The 16,362-nt window shown below is 56.8% G+C and overlaps 2 protein-coding genes across 4 annotated transcripts; both read right to left on the bottom strand.

Moving 5' to 3' along the window:
- Positions 1-438: 438 nt before the first annotated feature.
- Positions 439-2,414, bottom strand: CHST14 (carbohydrate (N-acetylgalactosamine 4-0) sulfotransferase 14). Its single transcript, XM_012649188.1, has one exon. The coding sequence runs from the start codon at positions 2,381-2,383 to the stop codon at positions 1,253-1,255; it is 1,131 nt and encodes a 376-aa protein (XP_012504642.1). The 5' UTR covers positions 2,384-2,414; the 3' UTR covers positions 439-1,252.
- Positions 2,415-4,980: 2,566 nt separating this feature from the next.
- On the bottom strand, positions 4,981-13,805 carry BAHD1 (bromo adjacent homology domain containing 1). 3 transcript variants are annotated; one of them, XM_012649521.1, is made up of 6 exons: positions 12,371-13,805; positions 10,232-10,614; positions 9,103-9,262; positions 8,564-8,640; positions 7,720-7,820; positions 4,981-7,220 (listed from the first exon to the last, which is right to left on the bottom strand). In XM_012649521.1, exons 1-6 carry the CDS (start codon positions 13,794-13,796, stop codon positions 7,031-7,033), a joined length of 2,337 nt encoding a protein of 778 aa, XP_012504975.1. In that variant the 5' UTR covers positions 13,797-13,805; the 3' UTR covers positions 4,981-7,030. The 3 variants fall into 3 exon arrangements, with proteins under 3 accessions (XP_012504975.1, XP_012504977.1, XP_012504976.1); XM_012649523.1 differs by having other exon boundaries at positions 7,720-7,811; XM_012649522.1 differs by having other exon boundaries at positions 10,232-10,611.
- Positions 13,806-16,362: the final 2,557 nt, after the last annotated feature.

Raw genomic sequence — 16,362 nt, 5'->3', positions numbered from 1 at the left:
TGCCAGCAATAACCTCCCCTTACTCACACACCAATCCCCTTTTTCATTTTAAAACACTCTGGGGACCTCATCACTCAAGAAGTATTCCTGCCTAAGAGGAAGAGGAGCCCATGTTTCCCACCCACCCCCTTCTTCAGGGAATAATCTATGTAGGTATTCTCTGGACCTGGGGCCATTCCTAACTGGGCTTGCCCTTTGGTGACACCCCAGAATCTGAGTCTGTGATCTTGCATGGCCTATTAGAAGCCCCCAAAGGCTCCATGGCGATGGCCTACTGAACCAGCTGAAGTAGGTGACACTTTGTCTTACCTTCTCTACCTGTAAGCTCCCTCTCCCGCCCTGAGAAGACAGACATCTAGATTGCTGGACCCACAGGACCTCAGAGGGGGAATCACAGAGATGCTCACTTTATATACAAAACAGCTTTATTAAAAATTCAGCTGTTAGGAAAACAAAGCCTTTACAAGAGTTCTATCAAAAAGTATAAATTTTAAATAAATGCATCAGAAAAGTGGCAGCCAGACATACCAGCCACAGTCACAATTTCAAAGGCCTCTGGGGTAGGAAGGGAGGATTAGAGAGGAGGTTCCCAGAGCCCTAGGAAGAGACTGGGCACAGGGGTCTTTGGATGCCTGCAGGGCTGGGTCCTAGAGCTACCAGGCAAGGACCCTGCTTCAGTTTTCCTTTCCTTGGAAAAACGGAAAGAACCTAGCAGTGTAGGAAATTCTGAGTCTGGAGCAGAAAGCACAAAAGTCATTTATAAGGCACAACTGCTCACTCCAGTCCTGAGGCATATGCGGTGGATAAATGGGAGATCAGAGCCACAGGGTTCCTGGCTCTGGTCATGCTTGCTCTTGGCTGCTGCCACCTCTGGGTTTGGCCACAGGTTAAATTAAGGTGGACCAAGCAGACTGCACAATCCCAGCAGCTGGGGGCTGGGAGCCAGTCTTTAGATCAGATGTGCTGCTTCCCTGGCAAACTGGCGTCTGGCCCCGCCAGGACAAGAAGGATCACACAGGCCCCCAAGAGATCTCCCCAGTGGGGAGCAGCAGGCCTCCTGTCTAGCCCTGTGCTCTCAGCCACTGTGGGCACCCACCCTGGTCAAGGAACTTCTGAGGGTAGACCCTGCCATCCAGGCATCTGGAGAAGCCCCAAGCCCCAGAGCCAGGGTTTCTCTGAATGGCAGGAAGAAGCACGAGAAGCTGGTGTTGTTAAAACCAGGCCGCAACAGCTGCTGGCCCTACACCCGAGGTCACTGGTGACAGGCCTCCCTGGTGACATTAGGCAGTGGGTAGGCAAAGAGGGAGAAATCCAAGATATACTTAGGCAGGACGTCCTGCAGCAGGGCCCGCGGGGCACTGCACAGGTGGTAGTGCAGGCTTTCGGGGCTGGCTGGCCGGTACCAGGCCTGGCGAGCGGGGAATCGGACATGGGGTGGTGCTTGCACCCACTCCAGCACCTGGTTGGCATCAGCCTCCAGCCTCTCATAGGAGCCCACAAAGTCATAGCGCACCGCACAAGGCTGGCACAGGTGGTACACGGGCATCCAATGCTCATTCATGCGCTCAGGGTCCTCATCCACCAGGTATCTCAGGAACTCTGGGAAGGTGACATCGTCCCCTGCAGGGCTGGGTCCAGCTCCAGCCCTGTACCGCCTCACGATCTCAGCCCCATAGCGCTGCTGGTACTCTCGGATCTCGCCAAACTTGTTGCGGTAAGCAGAGAGGAGGCGTTCCAAGGGGTCCCGCACAAACAGGAACTTGAAGTAGTGCTGCAGGCGGTAGCGAATCTCCTCAGGCCGCAGGTCCGCCAGGAACACCAGGTCACTGCGGTGGTCCATCTTGAGGCGGACGTCCACGCTGTCCAGGACACCCGCCAGCACCTTCAGCACCCGCTTCCAGTTAGAGCAGGCCACTTTGGGGACGTAGCAGTAGAGGAAGCGGTAGCGGTCACTTACGAGGATGTGGCGCAGCAGGGTGCGCCGCTGCCCCACCGGCAAATCCCAGGGGTCCCGGGGCATGCCGGGCTGTCCGCACACCGCCCGCAAAGTCCGGTTCCGGACGTCCTGCCGCACTTGCAAGTCTGAGTCCCCAGCATTCAGGGACAGCCTCCCAGGCTTGGGGACTGTCCCGCGCCAGGCTGCGCCCTCACGGCTGAGAGGGTGTAGGGGAAGGGGCTTCATCTCGGCCAGGATGCCCCGCTCGATCATTAGCAGCAACCCGCTGGAGGCCACGATCACCGCAAACATCAGCATGGACGGCAGCAGCAGGGGCTGCCCCCCGAGCCCGGTCCGGGGCCTGCCCAGCGGGGACCGCCTCAGCGCCCGGCCCAGGGGCTCGGCGCCATTTGGGGCCGCCAGCGGGGTCAGCGGGCGAGGGAACATGGTGCTCCCGGGGTGGGGGCCTGCGCCCGCCCGGCCGATCCGAGGGCTGTCTGGGAGGCGGGCTCGGGCAGGGGGCGGGAAGAGGGTTTGAGCCGGCAGAGGGAGGCGGGGAGGGGAGGACTGGCGGGCGGCCCTGGCGCGTGAGGGGCTGGCCGGTTCCCGGGCTGCAGCGCTGGAGCGGGCGGCGGGCGGGCGCGGCGAGGTACCAGGGCCGGATGTCCCGCCCGGCCGCTCTCCACCCCCGGCCCAGCCGTGACACAAGCGCGGGGCGGGCCCACGCCGGGGGCGGGGAGAGGGGCGGGCACCCCTACGGGGAGCGGGCTGGGGAGGGCGCACGCGGACCCCTACCCAGGAGAGGGCGCCTAAGCAAGGGCCGCCCCGGTCCTCCGGGCTTGGGGACAAAAGCTGCTGAGACCTCGAAGGCAGAAAAGACTGCGGCCCCCTGTCGCTCAGCGTGTGCCCTCAGGGAGCTGGACGATGAGGACCCGCACCTACCGCTCGCCGCAAACTCGGGCCTGGCCGAGCCCTTCCTCCGACAGCGGGTCTGGAGGCAGGAAGACCACAGCCCTCTCTGCCACTCCAGGCGTGCGGGGGCCGGGCTTTCTGTTAGAGTTCTCGGTGTGCTCTTTCTCGCTGCCTTTAGCCCCCCCTCGGCCCCGTAGGTCCTGGACACTCCAGGAAAGAGGGACAGGACTGTCACACACTGACCGATGTCTCCATGGTGACATAGGGTTTAGCAATACCTGGGGACTACAGTACTTATCGACGAGGCAACGCGAAACGTCTGGAAATGGAGTCTCCCTTCCTCTGCCTTCTCTCCCCTAGGCCTGCAGCACTGGGATAACTGGGGCACTCTGGGGAGGGACCAACGACCAGATGGTGCCTCAGGACTGCTGGTGTGGCCAGCACACATTTTGAAGGGCGAGGAGCTGGGGGCACAGAGCAGCAGGGAACCGGCAAGCAGTCTCCTTGCCTGGAGCCCAATGTGTGCTCAACGGCACCAGGCTAACTCCCCCGCCGCCCCCGCCCCCGCCCAGTGCTTTGGACGTCAGTAGCCAGCCTTTACCTATCTAAACTGGGAGCCTAGCTAAGTACCCAGACTTCACTGTGCGGTGTGGGGAGCCAGCAAGGCTCTGAAGCACAGTAGCCGAATGAGTAGAGCCCAAGCGTACTGAGGCTGGCGCCTGCTAAGTATTTTGTACTCATTATCTCCCTTAGTAAGGCATTCCCCTCTTACAGCTGAAGTAACAAAGAGGCTCAGGGAAGCTGAGCCTCACTACAGTCGTTCTGACTCTAAAACCTAAATTCCTAACCACGATCCTTCCCAGATTAATGGAGCACGTTGTGGAATGGATGGGAGGAAGCAGCTGATGCCGGGGCTGGCTGTACTGAAGAATGATGGAAAAGGAATAGAAGATACCAGTGGGAAAATGGAGCTACCACTGATCAGATGAATTCAGGATGAGGGGGTTCTGAGGGACAAGACAGCGCTAGAGCTTTCATGGATGCCCCCCAATCCCAGCAACATGAGAGCACACAGGACGGGTGAGGGAAGCCTGTGGTCTTCCAGCTCCCCATATCCCAGTCTGAATGCTGGGGTGCACCCTCAGGCCACCACATGCCCACTCACTGTTAGAAGTCTGTGTAAATGTTTAGCCTTGACCACACTGCTCCTTGCTTCTGGTAGCAGTTTCTGATAGTCACATTTTCTACTGAGATCATTTTTTTTTCTCCAATAAGTGTATCTTTTAAACTAGGAGAGGAAAAAAGGCCTTTAAAAAGGTTTTTGATAATTTGGCCACATGTGCTCATTTCTGTACGAGGGCAGTTTTCCGTGTCAGCAGTCAGGGTTGAGGCAGTCTTACTCTGGGGGAGCCCCTGGCCAGCGTACTTATCTCTGTATCAGTTTCCTGTCTGTAAAATGAGGATAGGCTATCACTCAAGGGACTCTTGTGGACAGCGAAGGCAGTGCTATAGCAAGTCCATGGTGGTGTCCATGCCACTAATAACCTCTATGGAAACGCACCTGCCCCCATGACCGGATGTCTGTAACAAAATGCAGAAGAGGGTTTGCTTTGGTGGCCATGCTCTGCCTCCCAGGAACCCCCATGACCTTAGAGCCACCCCACCTTGACCATGGTCAACACTGAGGCTTCTGGGCTGGGACTGGGCTGGGGCAAGGATCTAGCTGGTCACAAACCCTTAGCCTATGATGTGGTCTTCGTTCCCTCAGCAAGCAAGGAGTGCCAGTTACAAGACACTAAGGCCCTAGTACAGGTTCTGCTGGCCAGTTCCCCAAGGTGATGAGGTGGTATCTTCACTTGCAGTCCCCAGGTCACTGACCAGGTGAGGGCTGGCAACCCGAGGATTTCACACGGACAAACAGGCAGCTGTGGCCACCACCATGTCAAGAAACCAGCTCCAAGCTCCTACTTCCTCTGTCGACTCTCCTCACCCTCCTCTCCCCCTACTTTCCAGCCCTCTTTGCTCACTGGCCTCAGCGAGCACAGGCGCTGCAAGGCTTACGAGGGACCCAGGAAATAAGAACAGTGAGTCCCTCCACACCCACACACCAAAAGATGACAGGACACACAGGAAATGATCCTTTTCTAAATCAATACAATTTCTCAAATTTATTTTTTTCTTAAAGAAGTACTTCTATCTCTGTCAAAAGGGAGGTGAGGAAAGGTGCTCCCTCCCTTGTAAACACTGAAATACAGATCTGGGAAACCAAGATCGACACACACAAAAAGTGCATTTTACAAAATATCAACTAAAATATATTTTACATGGATTATGCTTCCATTGAAATTCTACCAGCTGCATTTTCAGGTTCGAAAAAATATTTCCACATCTAAGAGATTTCAAAAGCATTTAAATTCTGGGCAGCAGCCCCTACCTCCTGGGAGGAGGGGCCTTGATCTCCTCTCCTGCTGGGCGAGGCTGGGCTCCTTGGCAGCAAGGGCCCAGCACCCTGGGAATGAGCAGGCTCCAAGGCTGGCTCTCCAGAGCCCCTGCTGCCACTCTGCCAACCTCTCTTAATGACTGCCCTGTCCTCCCACACAGACACCTCCCCCCAAACAGCTTATTCAATACAAGGAGACCCAAGTCCCTTCCCTTCGGGTTTGGGACCAGGCTTCCCAAGCATAAATTCACCTCTGAAGCCTCCAGGCTGTACCCAAGCCTAATGACCAATCAGGAGCAAGTCATCTTCTAAGGGAAAGGACAGGGCATGCGGGTTTGCCGGGGAGAGGTCAGGATTCACGTCCACCTCCCTCCGCAGCCCCTGGGAGGACCCACTGCTGACCTTTTTGGCTGCTGCCCCTGGGGGTATGCCCTTGCGGAAGTGCTCGGCTAGCAGGTTCCCAGCGCCAGGACCAAGCCACAATGCACTCCACTCCCTCCCCACCATGCTCCTCTTTGGTACAAATAGGAAAGAACCAGGCTGCTCCAGCCCCCTCACAAAGAGTCCCAAGGCCAGGGCCTAGTCCAGGCAAGGACAACAGGGGGCTGAGCCTCTTAATCTACTCTGGGGAGCAGCATGAGGTGAGAACAGGGCCTCTGGGCAACAGGAACAAACTGAAAATGCAGGTCCTTAGCTCCTAGAGTGAGTGGCTGCAGCTCAGCAGGTCTGTGGACTGATACAGTGTTGATTCTCCGCTGGGATGTAAATTAGTGCAATCTACAAAAGACTAGGTAAAGGGTGGCAGGGCAAGGGGAGCCACAGCACTCCTTTGGTTTGATTTCAGGTGGGTGTGGCTTGAAGAGTCATGTGTGAAGTTCTGCAAGAGGTTTCCTAGAACCTCCAAGAGTAAGGCAAGAGGAAAAATCTTCAATAAATCAGGTAGCAATTTTCCTTGTCCCCTGCCCCCCACCCTCTCCCAGCACCCATCTGCTCTCCCAGATGTGACAAACCCCACGTTGATCAGTTTACTTTCTGGGAAGCCAGGCCTGCTGGGTGGCCCTCTCTGGGAGGTGGACAGGAGACTGACTCCCATGAGTGGGCCACACCTACAACTGTCAGGGCAGACTTGTCCCAGCACCAGTGGCTACTGCAAGGGCAAAGAAGGAAAGCCAGAGAAAGGCCTCGAGTTCAGGAAGAGGAAGTCTATGCTCTGGAAGCCAGACTCTGGCTCTCTATGCCTCAAAGGAACAAGCTCAGAGCTGTGCTAGAATCTGGGAGAGCCTGGTCCCAGGCAGAGGGGAAGCAGCGGGTCACAGTGGGTGAGGTAAAGCTGGCTCCCATTCCCCCTTAGAGGGCTTGGGGGAGGCTCTAGAGGGCCTGTTGGGCCTGGTTCCTGAAGGATCTTGCCTCTCCTTCTACCCCTTCCCCTCCAATGGCCCCACGTCCCTCAGGCTTGGCCCAGCCCCGGGGAAGACTGCTTCTTTGAGTCTCCACCCAGGGGACCACAGACAGGTACCCTGGGCCAAGCTGAGGGCTCTGATGCTTTTCTTATACACCGCCTCCCCTTCCCTCCCATAGGGCCCAGAACCCATAGGGGCCCCTGACCTTCCCCCCACCAAGAGAACCACAGGCCAGCAACCACAGGCTCCTGTGGCCCCTTAACCAAGTGCTGTGCTTCAAGCAGTGCCCCCTCCCCCAAGCCCCATCTGCCCGTGGGGAGCCCCAGTGTGGGCGTGAGGAGGCTACTGGGGGTTCTTGAGGATGCGGCCATGGCGGAAGTCATACACATGGCGGCAAAGGAACACCAGCTCAGGGTCCGTGTCCTCGGGCACTGTGCGGTGTGGCGGGGTGGAGTAGTCTGCAGAGGGGGGCACCAGTGCTGTCTTCCGGCTGGGGAGGCCCTCACCTCGGCGCTTGGCCATGGCACAGAATCTGCAGTGACATACCATTCGTTGCCTTTACCCCAGCCACCTTTGCAGGAAGACCAATTCCTTCCCTATCCTGCCCAGAGAGCTGGGATACACTCCCCCGTTCTCCAAGGGGTGGTGCTGCCTCCACCCCTGTCACTGTCACGGGGGCAATGCCTGCTCTGCCAGCCGCCACTCCATCTTCTCTGTCACTGAGGTACAGATCCACCCTCCCTCCAATCACCTGCCAATTCTCCCAGATTTTCTCCAAGGGCAGTACTGTCACCCCCCCAATTCTGTTCCAACCATTCTCCCGCAGTGAGGCAACAATTTTTCTTCTTTCTTCTAAAAAAATCAGATGGTGGAGGCAGGCCATAAGGAAGAAAGTTCTGGGAGATTAGGCCCAGTGAGTGAGATCAGGCCCAGAGCAGAATGAGGTTCCCTAGGGGAATCCCAGGCAGCCCCCAAACAGCCCTGGGGAAACTGAGGGGAAAGGCCAGCTGGAGGGTGCAGGGTACACGCACCTGCAGTACTCAGCAAAGGTCAGCACATAGCACTTCTCCTCAATGCAGGCCACACTGTTCTGGTCCTGATGCCGTGACGCAAAGACTTCATTCTGCAAAGGCTCAAGGGGAGGCAGGTGGAGTTTGGTTACCAGGGCCGGAAAGCACCTAACTCCTGGAGCAAGGCAGACATTAGCCCCTCTGCTGGGACTGCGGACCTGAGATAACTCCAGCTAGTGACCCCAGAAGGCCAGGGAGCTTCCCTGGAAATTCTGCCTAAGTATATTCGCCTCACCTACTGCTCCCAGGCATTTCCCCTACGTATCTCCTAGGTCCTGTCCTTCTCAGGAGCAGCCCCTGACTATCACTGACCTCCTGAGCCCCTACTCCTGCCCAGGGGAGGAGAGAGGAATTGGTCCCTGTCTTCTCAGTTAGATGAAAAGTCCCTGCAAGGGGAAACGAAATAAAAGGTGAGCCCGGACCACACCCAGACGGCAGCTACCTCTCTCAGCACATGGCTTAGTGCAGAGCCTAGGGCGTGAGGAGTCTTTTCTTCCCCTCTCATCAAGCAGACACCCCCAAATGGGGCCAGGTGTGCAGCTCCACCTCACCTCTCCTGCTTCTCCCATTCTGGCACCCCCTGCCCTCAAGGGCTCCCTTTTTGTTCCCCTTTTAAGACAAAGCTTATTATTCCCTTTGAAACATGAACTGGGGCAATGTCAGAATAAAAGGCTAAACCCCAAGCCCTTCTCTAAGTTATCTGGAGTCCAAGGTGACAAACCCAGGGACTTGACTGCCCATGGCTGCCCTCCCCATACCACCACCTCTCCCTCTGCCACCCCGGCCCTATCTGCAGGCAGCTCACCTCGTGCATGCTGGGACTGCGACCTCCCTGTAAGTGCTCAGGTCTGTAATACCACAGGAGGCTCATCATCAGCTCTCCTGAGGGGACAACAGAAGTGGTCATGGTTTGGGCTGGCAGTCCAAGTTACTCACACAGGCAGACAGGCTGGCCGCCTGCCCTGGAGGCTCATCCAACCTGAATGCCTGGGCCAATCCTGCAGGCTCCATCCACCCACATCCCCTGCCCCAGGCCAAGCATTCAATGGCCTGGAATGCTGTTAGGCATGGAGGGAGAAGGGGGAGAAGGCATTGACAGGTGAGGTGGGGGGACAGGTGCCCAGGCCCTGCTAGCTGGAAAAGTTAATGAGCTGATCCAACCCAAGCCACAAGGTTGTCCGCAGCCCTCGGCAGCAGAAAGACCCCAGCTGAGTGGAAGCATGCTCTGTGCCAGGAACATGGGGAGACTCGTGCCAGGTCAAACTCCAGGCAGGGACTTTTCTGGGGCCTATAGTCCTGCGGAAGGCAGTTCCCCCATTGGTCCCCAGTCAAAAGGAGGGGTACCTGACTCAGGGTTCTCCCAGAGGGCAGAGATCTTGGCCACATAAGGTGTGGATGTCTTTCGCGGGCCTGACTTGAGGAGGACAGTGTCCCGGACTCGGATTGTCTCTCCATGCCGTTCTACCGCCTGGTAGCTCTTTCGGATGGCTGGTTCCGGCTCATCCTAGGCAAGAAACCAATGATACAAACAGGCTCGCAGGGCCATACTCAGAGTGAGGATGGAGGAAGGGAGGGGACGATGTGGTCTCTATAACGTCCTCAGGGTAGTCAAACCACTAAGCATGCCTGCATGCTGGACTCTTCTCCCTGAGCCTGGCTTTCAGGGACAGGATGGGGGTGGGGAATTCCCATGGTTGGAGAAAGGATGGGAGATGGGAACAGGGGTGGGAAAGTGGCCCGAAGCTTCTGTGGCTGAGCGCTGACCACCACACCCTGCAGGTGATCCTCCCACTCCAAGCCCCCAGCACTGGGTAAATGCTCAAGCTTCCTAATGGGATAGTCTGGGTCTGAACCCTTAAACCACCATTGCCTTCGGCAAGTTATTTAATCTATGGCTAAGCCTCGCTTCCTCATCTGTAAAATGGGGATAATTATAGGAAGATGACATACCACAGAGGCTAGGGTAGGGTGAAGATTAAAGGGGATGATGCATGCAAAGTGCTTAGCTCAGTTCTGGCATCTAAGAGGTGCTCGATCAATTGTAGCTGACGCTCTTTTCATCATCCCAGACAGTCTCTCTATCACTAATTTTCTCTGCACATCCCAACTTCCCTATACAAACTTATCCAAAAACTTTCATGAAAGTCCTTCACTTCATGATCCAGGATGGAAGGATAGTGAGCAGGCATGAAAGAGGAAGACACTCGGACCGCTGCCCCAAGTCAGTCACAAATATGGCAGCCACCAGCTGCGACTGTGTGTCCCTTGCCCTTCCCAGGCATCCAGTAGGATCAGTAGGGCTGGGGAGCAGGCCGGGCTAACATGACTGGCTCCTGGGGCACAAGTGAACTGGAGCCTTATTGCCTCTCAGAGTAGCTAGAGAGCCAGTGGCTCCTGAGACCCACCCTCACTGCAGGTCCCGTGTCTCCACTGCCACCCTCCCTCTCCCCAACAGCTAAGAGATGGCACTCACCAAGACATACACGGCCTTCTCACAGGCAGCCCCAACAGGCACCCAGCCATTAGTGCGGCGGCGGCGGCGGCGGCGAGGGCGTGGGCGCTGGACACGTGGCTGCTTGGGGTGGCTGGGCCTGCGGGCAGCCTTGCTCCTTGCAGTGTGCCTGCAGCCAGAGCCTGTGCGCAGACCTGACTTGGACCCGCTGGGAGGCTTGGCGCTCTGAGGGCATGCGCGGGCTACTGTTTGAGGCTCTGAGGTGGGTGTCTGAAGATGGGGGACAGGCTCTGCTGCAGGTGGCACGCTGGGTACAGGGCATCCCAGGAGGGGGTGGGCAGGTGAGGCAGGGTGTCCAGCTTCTGGGAGAGGAAATTCCAGCTGGCCTAGGGACCTGCAGCCTTCTAGGAAAGGAGAGAGTGGGTCAGGATGGTATAAGCAGTAACCTCCTCAACCACCCGCTTTCAGAACCTGCTCCTGTCTTAATTCTAACTGCACTCCAAGGCCATTGAGGTGGCAGGTAGGATCAGAGGCTTCATGGTAGATTGTCAGAGTGATTATCCAAGGAGTGGGGCAGTTCCTAATCTTGGAGATTGGCCAGCAGACATTTCTACCTCCCCTTCTAGCCTTCAAGAAAGAGGTAGTGGAAACATCTTTAGCTCTGATGTAAACTTCTCTAAGGCTTCCATAGTGCTTAGGAGTAGGGTTTCTGGAGTCAGACAGCCTGGGACCTGCCACTTACTAGCTGTGTGACCTCAGGCAAGTCACTTTGCCCTTCAGTGCAATATAAATAGTAGTTACAAATACCACACATGTTCAGAACTGGCTGTTTTTCTTATGAACATTACTCATTTCATCCTTACAACAACCCTATGAGGTAGGTACCACTATCCCCATTTTACAGTTAAGAAAGCTGAGAGCAGTTACTGACTTGTCCCGCAGTCATGTGGCTAAGGACGTGGGGAAGAACATTTCACTCAAGGCTGTCTGGCTCTAGGGTCTGTGCTCAATTACATGGCAAGCAGCCTCCCATATGTAAACCACTTAGAACAGTCTCCGGCACATGGTGTTTACTGGTGTCCTTATTATTAGGGCGAGGAGGTTAGGGTCTGGACTTGAGGAGTGGTATAAAGGAGAAGGAAAAGCTCAAGAAAAAGCCTTTTCCCATTTCTTAGAGCTCTAACTCACGCCGGAACCTGAAACAACCAGTCTGTCCAGAGCCAACTGATCTATAAAGTTGTTTTATAGACCCCCTATAAGAGAGGTGGGGGAACGGAGAGCTCTGGGAAGGCCCAGCCCTCACCTCCCCAGCAACACGGCAGAACTGCTGGCCAGGGTCACTCTGGTCATCTCATTTCCACCCAGGAGCTGGGGAGGGGTCCTGGAGAGGCAGTTGAGAATATCCCTACCAGTCTAGGGGAACAGAAATGACTCTGGGGCTGTCCTATTAGCTGGAGCAAGAGCTTTTTAGCTGTCTGGGTCTTGTTAGGAAGGCAGACACTAAGGCTGTGGGCCCTGACATCATCCCATCTACGCCAGTGAACTTGGCCTGTGTGTTCTCAGGGTGTGCCCACACCTAGCAAGGTGATGCTAAAATAAGTCTCGGTACCTCTTCTCTTTCAAGGCCTGTAGAGCCAGGGCAAAGCTACCCAACTGCTTGCCTCCTGAGCCTGGTACCTATCACCCTTCCTGTGAATGCTGAACTCTGCCTGCATGGAGATGGTATTGGCTTCTGGAAAGTAAGGAATTCTAGCTTTCCTCGAGGAGAACAGAAGGAGTATGAGAACTACTTGGTAAAAGCCCTAATTTCAATATCTACTACTTGCTACTAAGAGTCTAAGAATGAATGGGTATCCCGATGAGGAGGGAGGGGAGGCCCTCCTGCACCCTCCACCACCACAATGCTATCTACATGCCAGGCCAAGAAATCTCCCTAACAGCTGGGCGAAAACCCTGTTAAGAACTAAACATGGGGCCCCCTTCCTGGGTATGCTCCTAGGCTTGGGGCAGATTAGGTGAGTCCTACCTTCTCAAAGCCCCCTACCTTCCAGGTAGCAGCTAGACCCTCAGGGCGGGCTCCTGCACAGAACCACAGCCCACCTTCCCAGCATGCCACATCTCAGAGGCTTCTCAGGATATCCCACCCCTAGGAAGGCTTACCTGCTGCAAAAGGCATTTTGTAGGGGCAGCCACCACAGGTAGTTCCAACGTGGGTGAGGGACAGGGGCAACACTCCACAGATGCTGTAGCCATTTACTCCAGTGTCCTCGCTAGAGCAGTAGCGAGAGGAGCCCCAGGGAGGGTGCTGAAAAGGGGTGCCTGAGGGCACTGAGCTCGGGGCCAGGAGGAGCCCCTCGTTAGGTGCAGCTATTGGGGACAGCTTGCCCTCTGGGAGCATGGGGCAGGGGGAGTAGCCCCCACACTGCAGCCCATCTTGGCCACAGTACAGGTAAAAGTTGCCTGCAGGGAGCTCAGGCCTAACACACAGGCCACTGTAGTCGGCAGGGTTGCCAGGCATCGGCAGGGGGGACAGCTGAGGTGTGGGGAAAGAAGGCTGATGCAGTTCCTGCTTGGGGGCAGGTGACTCCTCGCCTGGGCGCCCAGGCTCTGGCTTCAGGGCTGCTTGCCCACCCATCAGTAGGGGCAGGTGGGGGCGCAGCCGCAAGGGGCTCTCCAGGGCCTTGCTCAGGGGTTGGTAAGGTGGCTGGCCGGATGACCCACGAGGTGTGGCAGATGGCCATGGCTCATCAGGGCGCCCTTGCCAGCCAGGTGGCCCTGTAGCCTCCGCAGAGCCAGTCCCCTGCCGAGCCTTGAAATAGTTCTTGGTATTCACTTTGGCCCACTTTGGCCTCAGGGCCTTGGGTGCCAGGGGCTCAGTGGAGCGCCCATCTGCTTCTGCGTGGGCACGAGGCGGCCGTAGGGGTAGCTCCCGCTCCTGGCTCAGCTTCAGGAAGGCAGCTGCATTGAGGCTAGCCAGTCTCTTGGGAGCTGGGTCTCCATCTCGGCGGGCACCTTCATCCGGTGCTGCCTCTGGGGACAGGTCTCGACTTCCTCCTCCGAGGTCCGCCAGCCGGGGCCGCTTCTTGGAATTAGACCAGCCCCCAGCGGCCCGGTCGCGGTCCCGGCTGCGGTGGGGGTCTCCCCCTCGACTGCGGCGGGCGCCTGCCAGGCTGCTGGTGTCCTCCCGTTCCAGCAGCAGGTTGTTGACGGCCTCGGCATTGAGGGAAGCCAGGCGCCGCTTGCGGGGCTGGGCGAGGCCAGGGTCCTCGCTGGATGGGGTTGGGCTGGGGGGCTTAGGCAGGTCAGGGGGCAGCTCGTCAGCTTCATCTGCACTCTGGGGACCGGCCACATTCTCTAGGCGGGTCAGCAGCACTTTGCAGGCCTTGGGCTTCTCGGGAACCAGTGGGCGCTTACGCAGTGGGTAGTTCTTGCGGCGCCCTGCAGGGTGCCCCGGGCTCTCAGGCATGCCTGGCTCCACACCCTCAGCCCCTTGCTCCATGTTGCTGTCTTCCATCTGCAGGGGCTCTCGGTGGCCAGTGGGGCCTGAATTCAGCATGGGAAGGGACTTCCTCCGAGTATGTGTCATGGAGTACTTCCAACCTGCAGGGCAGAAGCAGGCAATGAGAGGAGCCCTCCCTGCCTGCTTTCTCCCCCACTGCAGCCCACCCAGCCCCACCTGCAGGAACTCTGGCCTATCCCTACCCCATCTCCAATATGGATTTTTCCAGGATCCCCCTTCCAGAATGTGATGGGCCAGTGGAATCGGGCTACCACCATCCGTGCAAGGACCGGTTCCTTCTCTCTCCTTTGAGCCTATGGTCTCTCTGAACCAAGCCCCTGGAGAGCCTAGGGACAATGCAGACCCCAGGGTCAGGGTACAGGAGCTGGTGGCAAAGCTCTATATCCAACTAGGTACTCATCACAGGACAGGGGGAGTCTCTGAAGATGCTGAGCCAGGATTGGGGAGTGGGTGGTAGGAGCCCATCTTTTCCTTCAAAGTATTACCAAAGTATCACCAACCTCCTCCCCCAACATGGGGCTTCCAAGATTGGCCACAAGAGGATAAGGAGATGGATGTCAAGGAACTGAGATGAGGAACCTGCCTACTGGGCTGTGAAAGAGGCAAAATCCAGCCTCTGAGGACTCCCTACCTGGCACACAAAGCAGGACAGCCATAACCTGGGTCTTGCTGGAAAAGCCCTATCCCTATGAAGGGTCTTGCTTTGAGGAGCTCATGGACAGGGAGATCTCAGGCAGCCCTAGGAGCCAGGCCCACTTTGGTTCAAATGCCAGGAAGAGTAGCCCAAAGAGTGCCAGTACCTGGGGAAAAGGTATCAGGAAGGCTAGGGTCAGCATACTCCCGGGGGTGCAGGAAACACAGGGACTGCACACTGGACCCCGCAATATAGATTTAAACCCCTGTCAGCCACATAGAGTTGGGAAAAGAAAGTATTAAAGAGAAGAATTAACACAGGTGACAAATGGGCTGCCCTGTTCCTTAGTTCCTCTTGGCAGGCAAGATGCCAAGCAGAAGGCAGGGTGGAGGGAGGTGAGGGGAGCCTCAGGAACGCTGGAGCCCCGGACAGAAAACACCCATGACCAAGCATCATCCCCCTAACTTTACTTAGCTTGGCAAAAGCCCCCCAACATCCACCTGGGGCAGCCTGGACCCCAGTTCTGAGTGCAAGAGGCCAGAGCTGGCTGTGCACCGGAAGCTGGCAAGGCCAAGGCAATAAAGAACTAAGAGGGGTGGGGAGGCCGAGACTACTGAGACTCAGAGACTACTGAGCTGTCTCCTACCTACTCCTCAAACCAAAGCACAGAAGCTGCCAAGTAAGGTGCCAGACAAGGCTCTGCCCCTCACCAGGCACCCCTGTGACCCCTCCCCACCCAGCAGGCCCAGGCTTTTCAGCTTAATTTCCCCACTGCTATTGTTATTCACACTCACTCCACGGAGAAGCTGGAAGCAGTCCCTGCTAGGCCAGGATTTAACCCTGAAAGTCCCAAGCCTGAGGGCTCCCAGGGATCCCTGAGTCCTTCCCAGCTAGCTCCTGTGGCCTTTGGGCCAGTGCCTGGGATCACTGGGCATGCTCTCTCCAGAGACATGCTGCATTAGTCGAGAAGGAGTACTCAGAAAACCAGGCGGAGGGTAGTGTGAGCAGCCCTCAGCCCTGAGACAGGACTAGGAAAACTGGAAAGGAGAGTCAGTGTGCCAGGCTTTGCTCTGGCCACGTGCGGGGACCTGCCACTGCTCAGAGACCGGGCCCCAGGCAAGACAGAGTCAAGGAAGGCAAATCCATTCATTCCTGAAGCACAGACGGAGAGCTCCTAAAAAATCCCAGGCATCTGCTAGGCTCCGTAAGACTGTTCCTGCTTCTAATGAGGGTGACCACCCGTTCCTGTCTGCTCAGCATGCTTAGTGCCAATGCCTCCTTTTACTCTCAAAAGCATCCCATTGCTTATAACCCACAGGCCCTTTGCTCAAACCCAGGACTCCCCTGTGCTGCGGGTGGAGGCACAAGCAGAGCAGCAGCAGAGGCACATCTGTATTTCCTAGGAAAGCTCAGGCTCGGCCCTCCCCCATTCCCAAGGGGCCTGAAGATGAGGATGAGTGGACAGACCATACAGCTGGGCAGGGGCTGAAGCCCCTTGACAAGCCCCAAGTTACCAGAGGGGCTGGGCCTACAAATGGCCAGGGGCCAAGGCTGAGATCACCTGCGCTTGTGGCCTTCGAGGACAAGGACACCGAGTACAGAGCAAGAGGGGGTGGATAGGAAAGAGAGAGTACAGGGAGGTGCTTTCAGGCCTGGCTAGTAGAAGTGTTCATAGCAGGGGATGACCTCTCCCCCACAGCTTGCTGGGAGGCCAACTGCATGGGCGTGGAGGATGGTCCCTGGGTCCTGGGACACCTGCTCCATTTAGAGTCACCCTCTCAACACACAAAGGTCTCAAGCAGGGAGAGGTGGGAAGGAGAGTCAATGCCTTGAAGAGACATCTTCCACATTCAGGAGCCTGTCCCCAGAACCTGAGAGTCTGTTCCCTGTAGACATCTCACTCCTTAACCTCCCATTCAGCTTTCCAGTCCCTCAGGGACACCCACTGCCTCCCAAGGGGTGGGCACAGATCCTGGGAAGCCTCTGAATCACAGAGTG

The sequence above is a fragment of the Propithecus coquereli genome, unplaced genomic scaffold (assembly GCF_000956105.1).
Source record: "Propithecus coquereli isolate 6110/MARCELLA unplaced genomic scaffold, Pcoq_1.0 Scaffold3, whole genome shotgun sequence".
Classification (NCBI taxonomy): domain Eukaryota; kingdom Metazoa; phylum Chordata; class Mammalia; order Primates; family Indriidae; genus Propithecus; species Propithecus coquereli.
The sequence above is the reverse complement of the archived record's forward strand: the minus strand, read 5'-3'. Positions and strand labels throughout refer to the sequence as shown.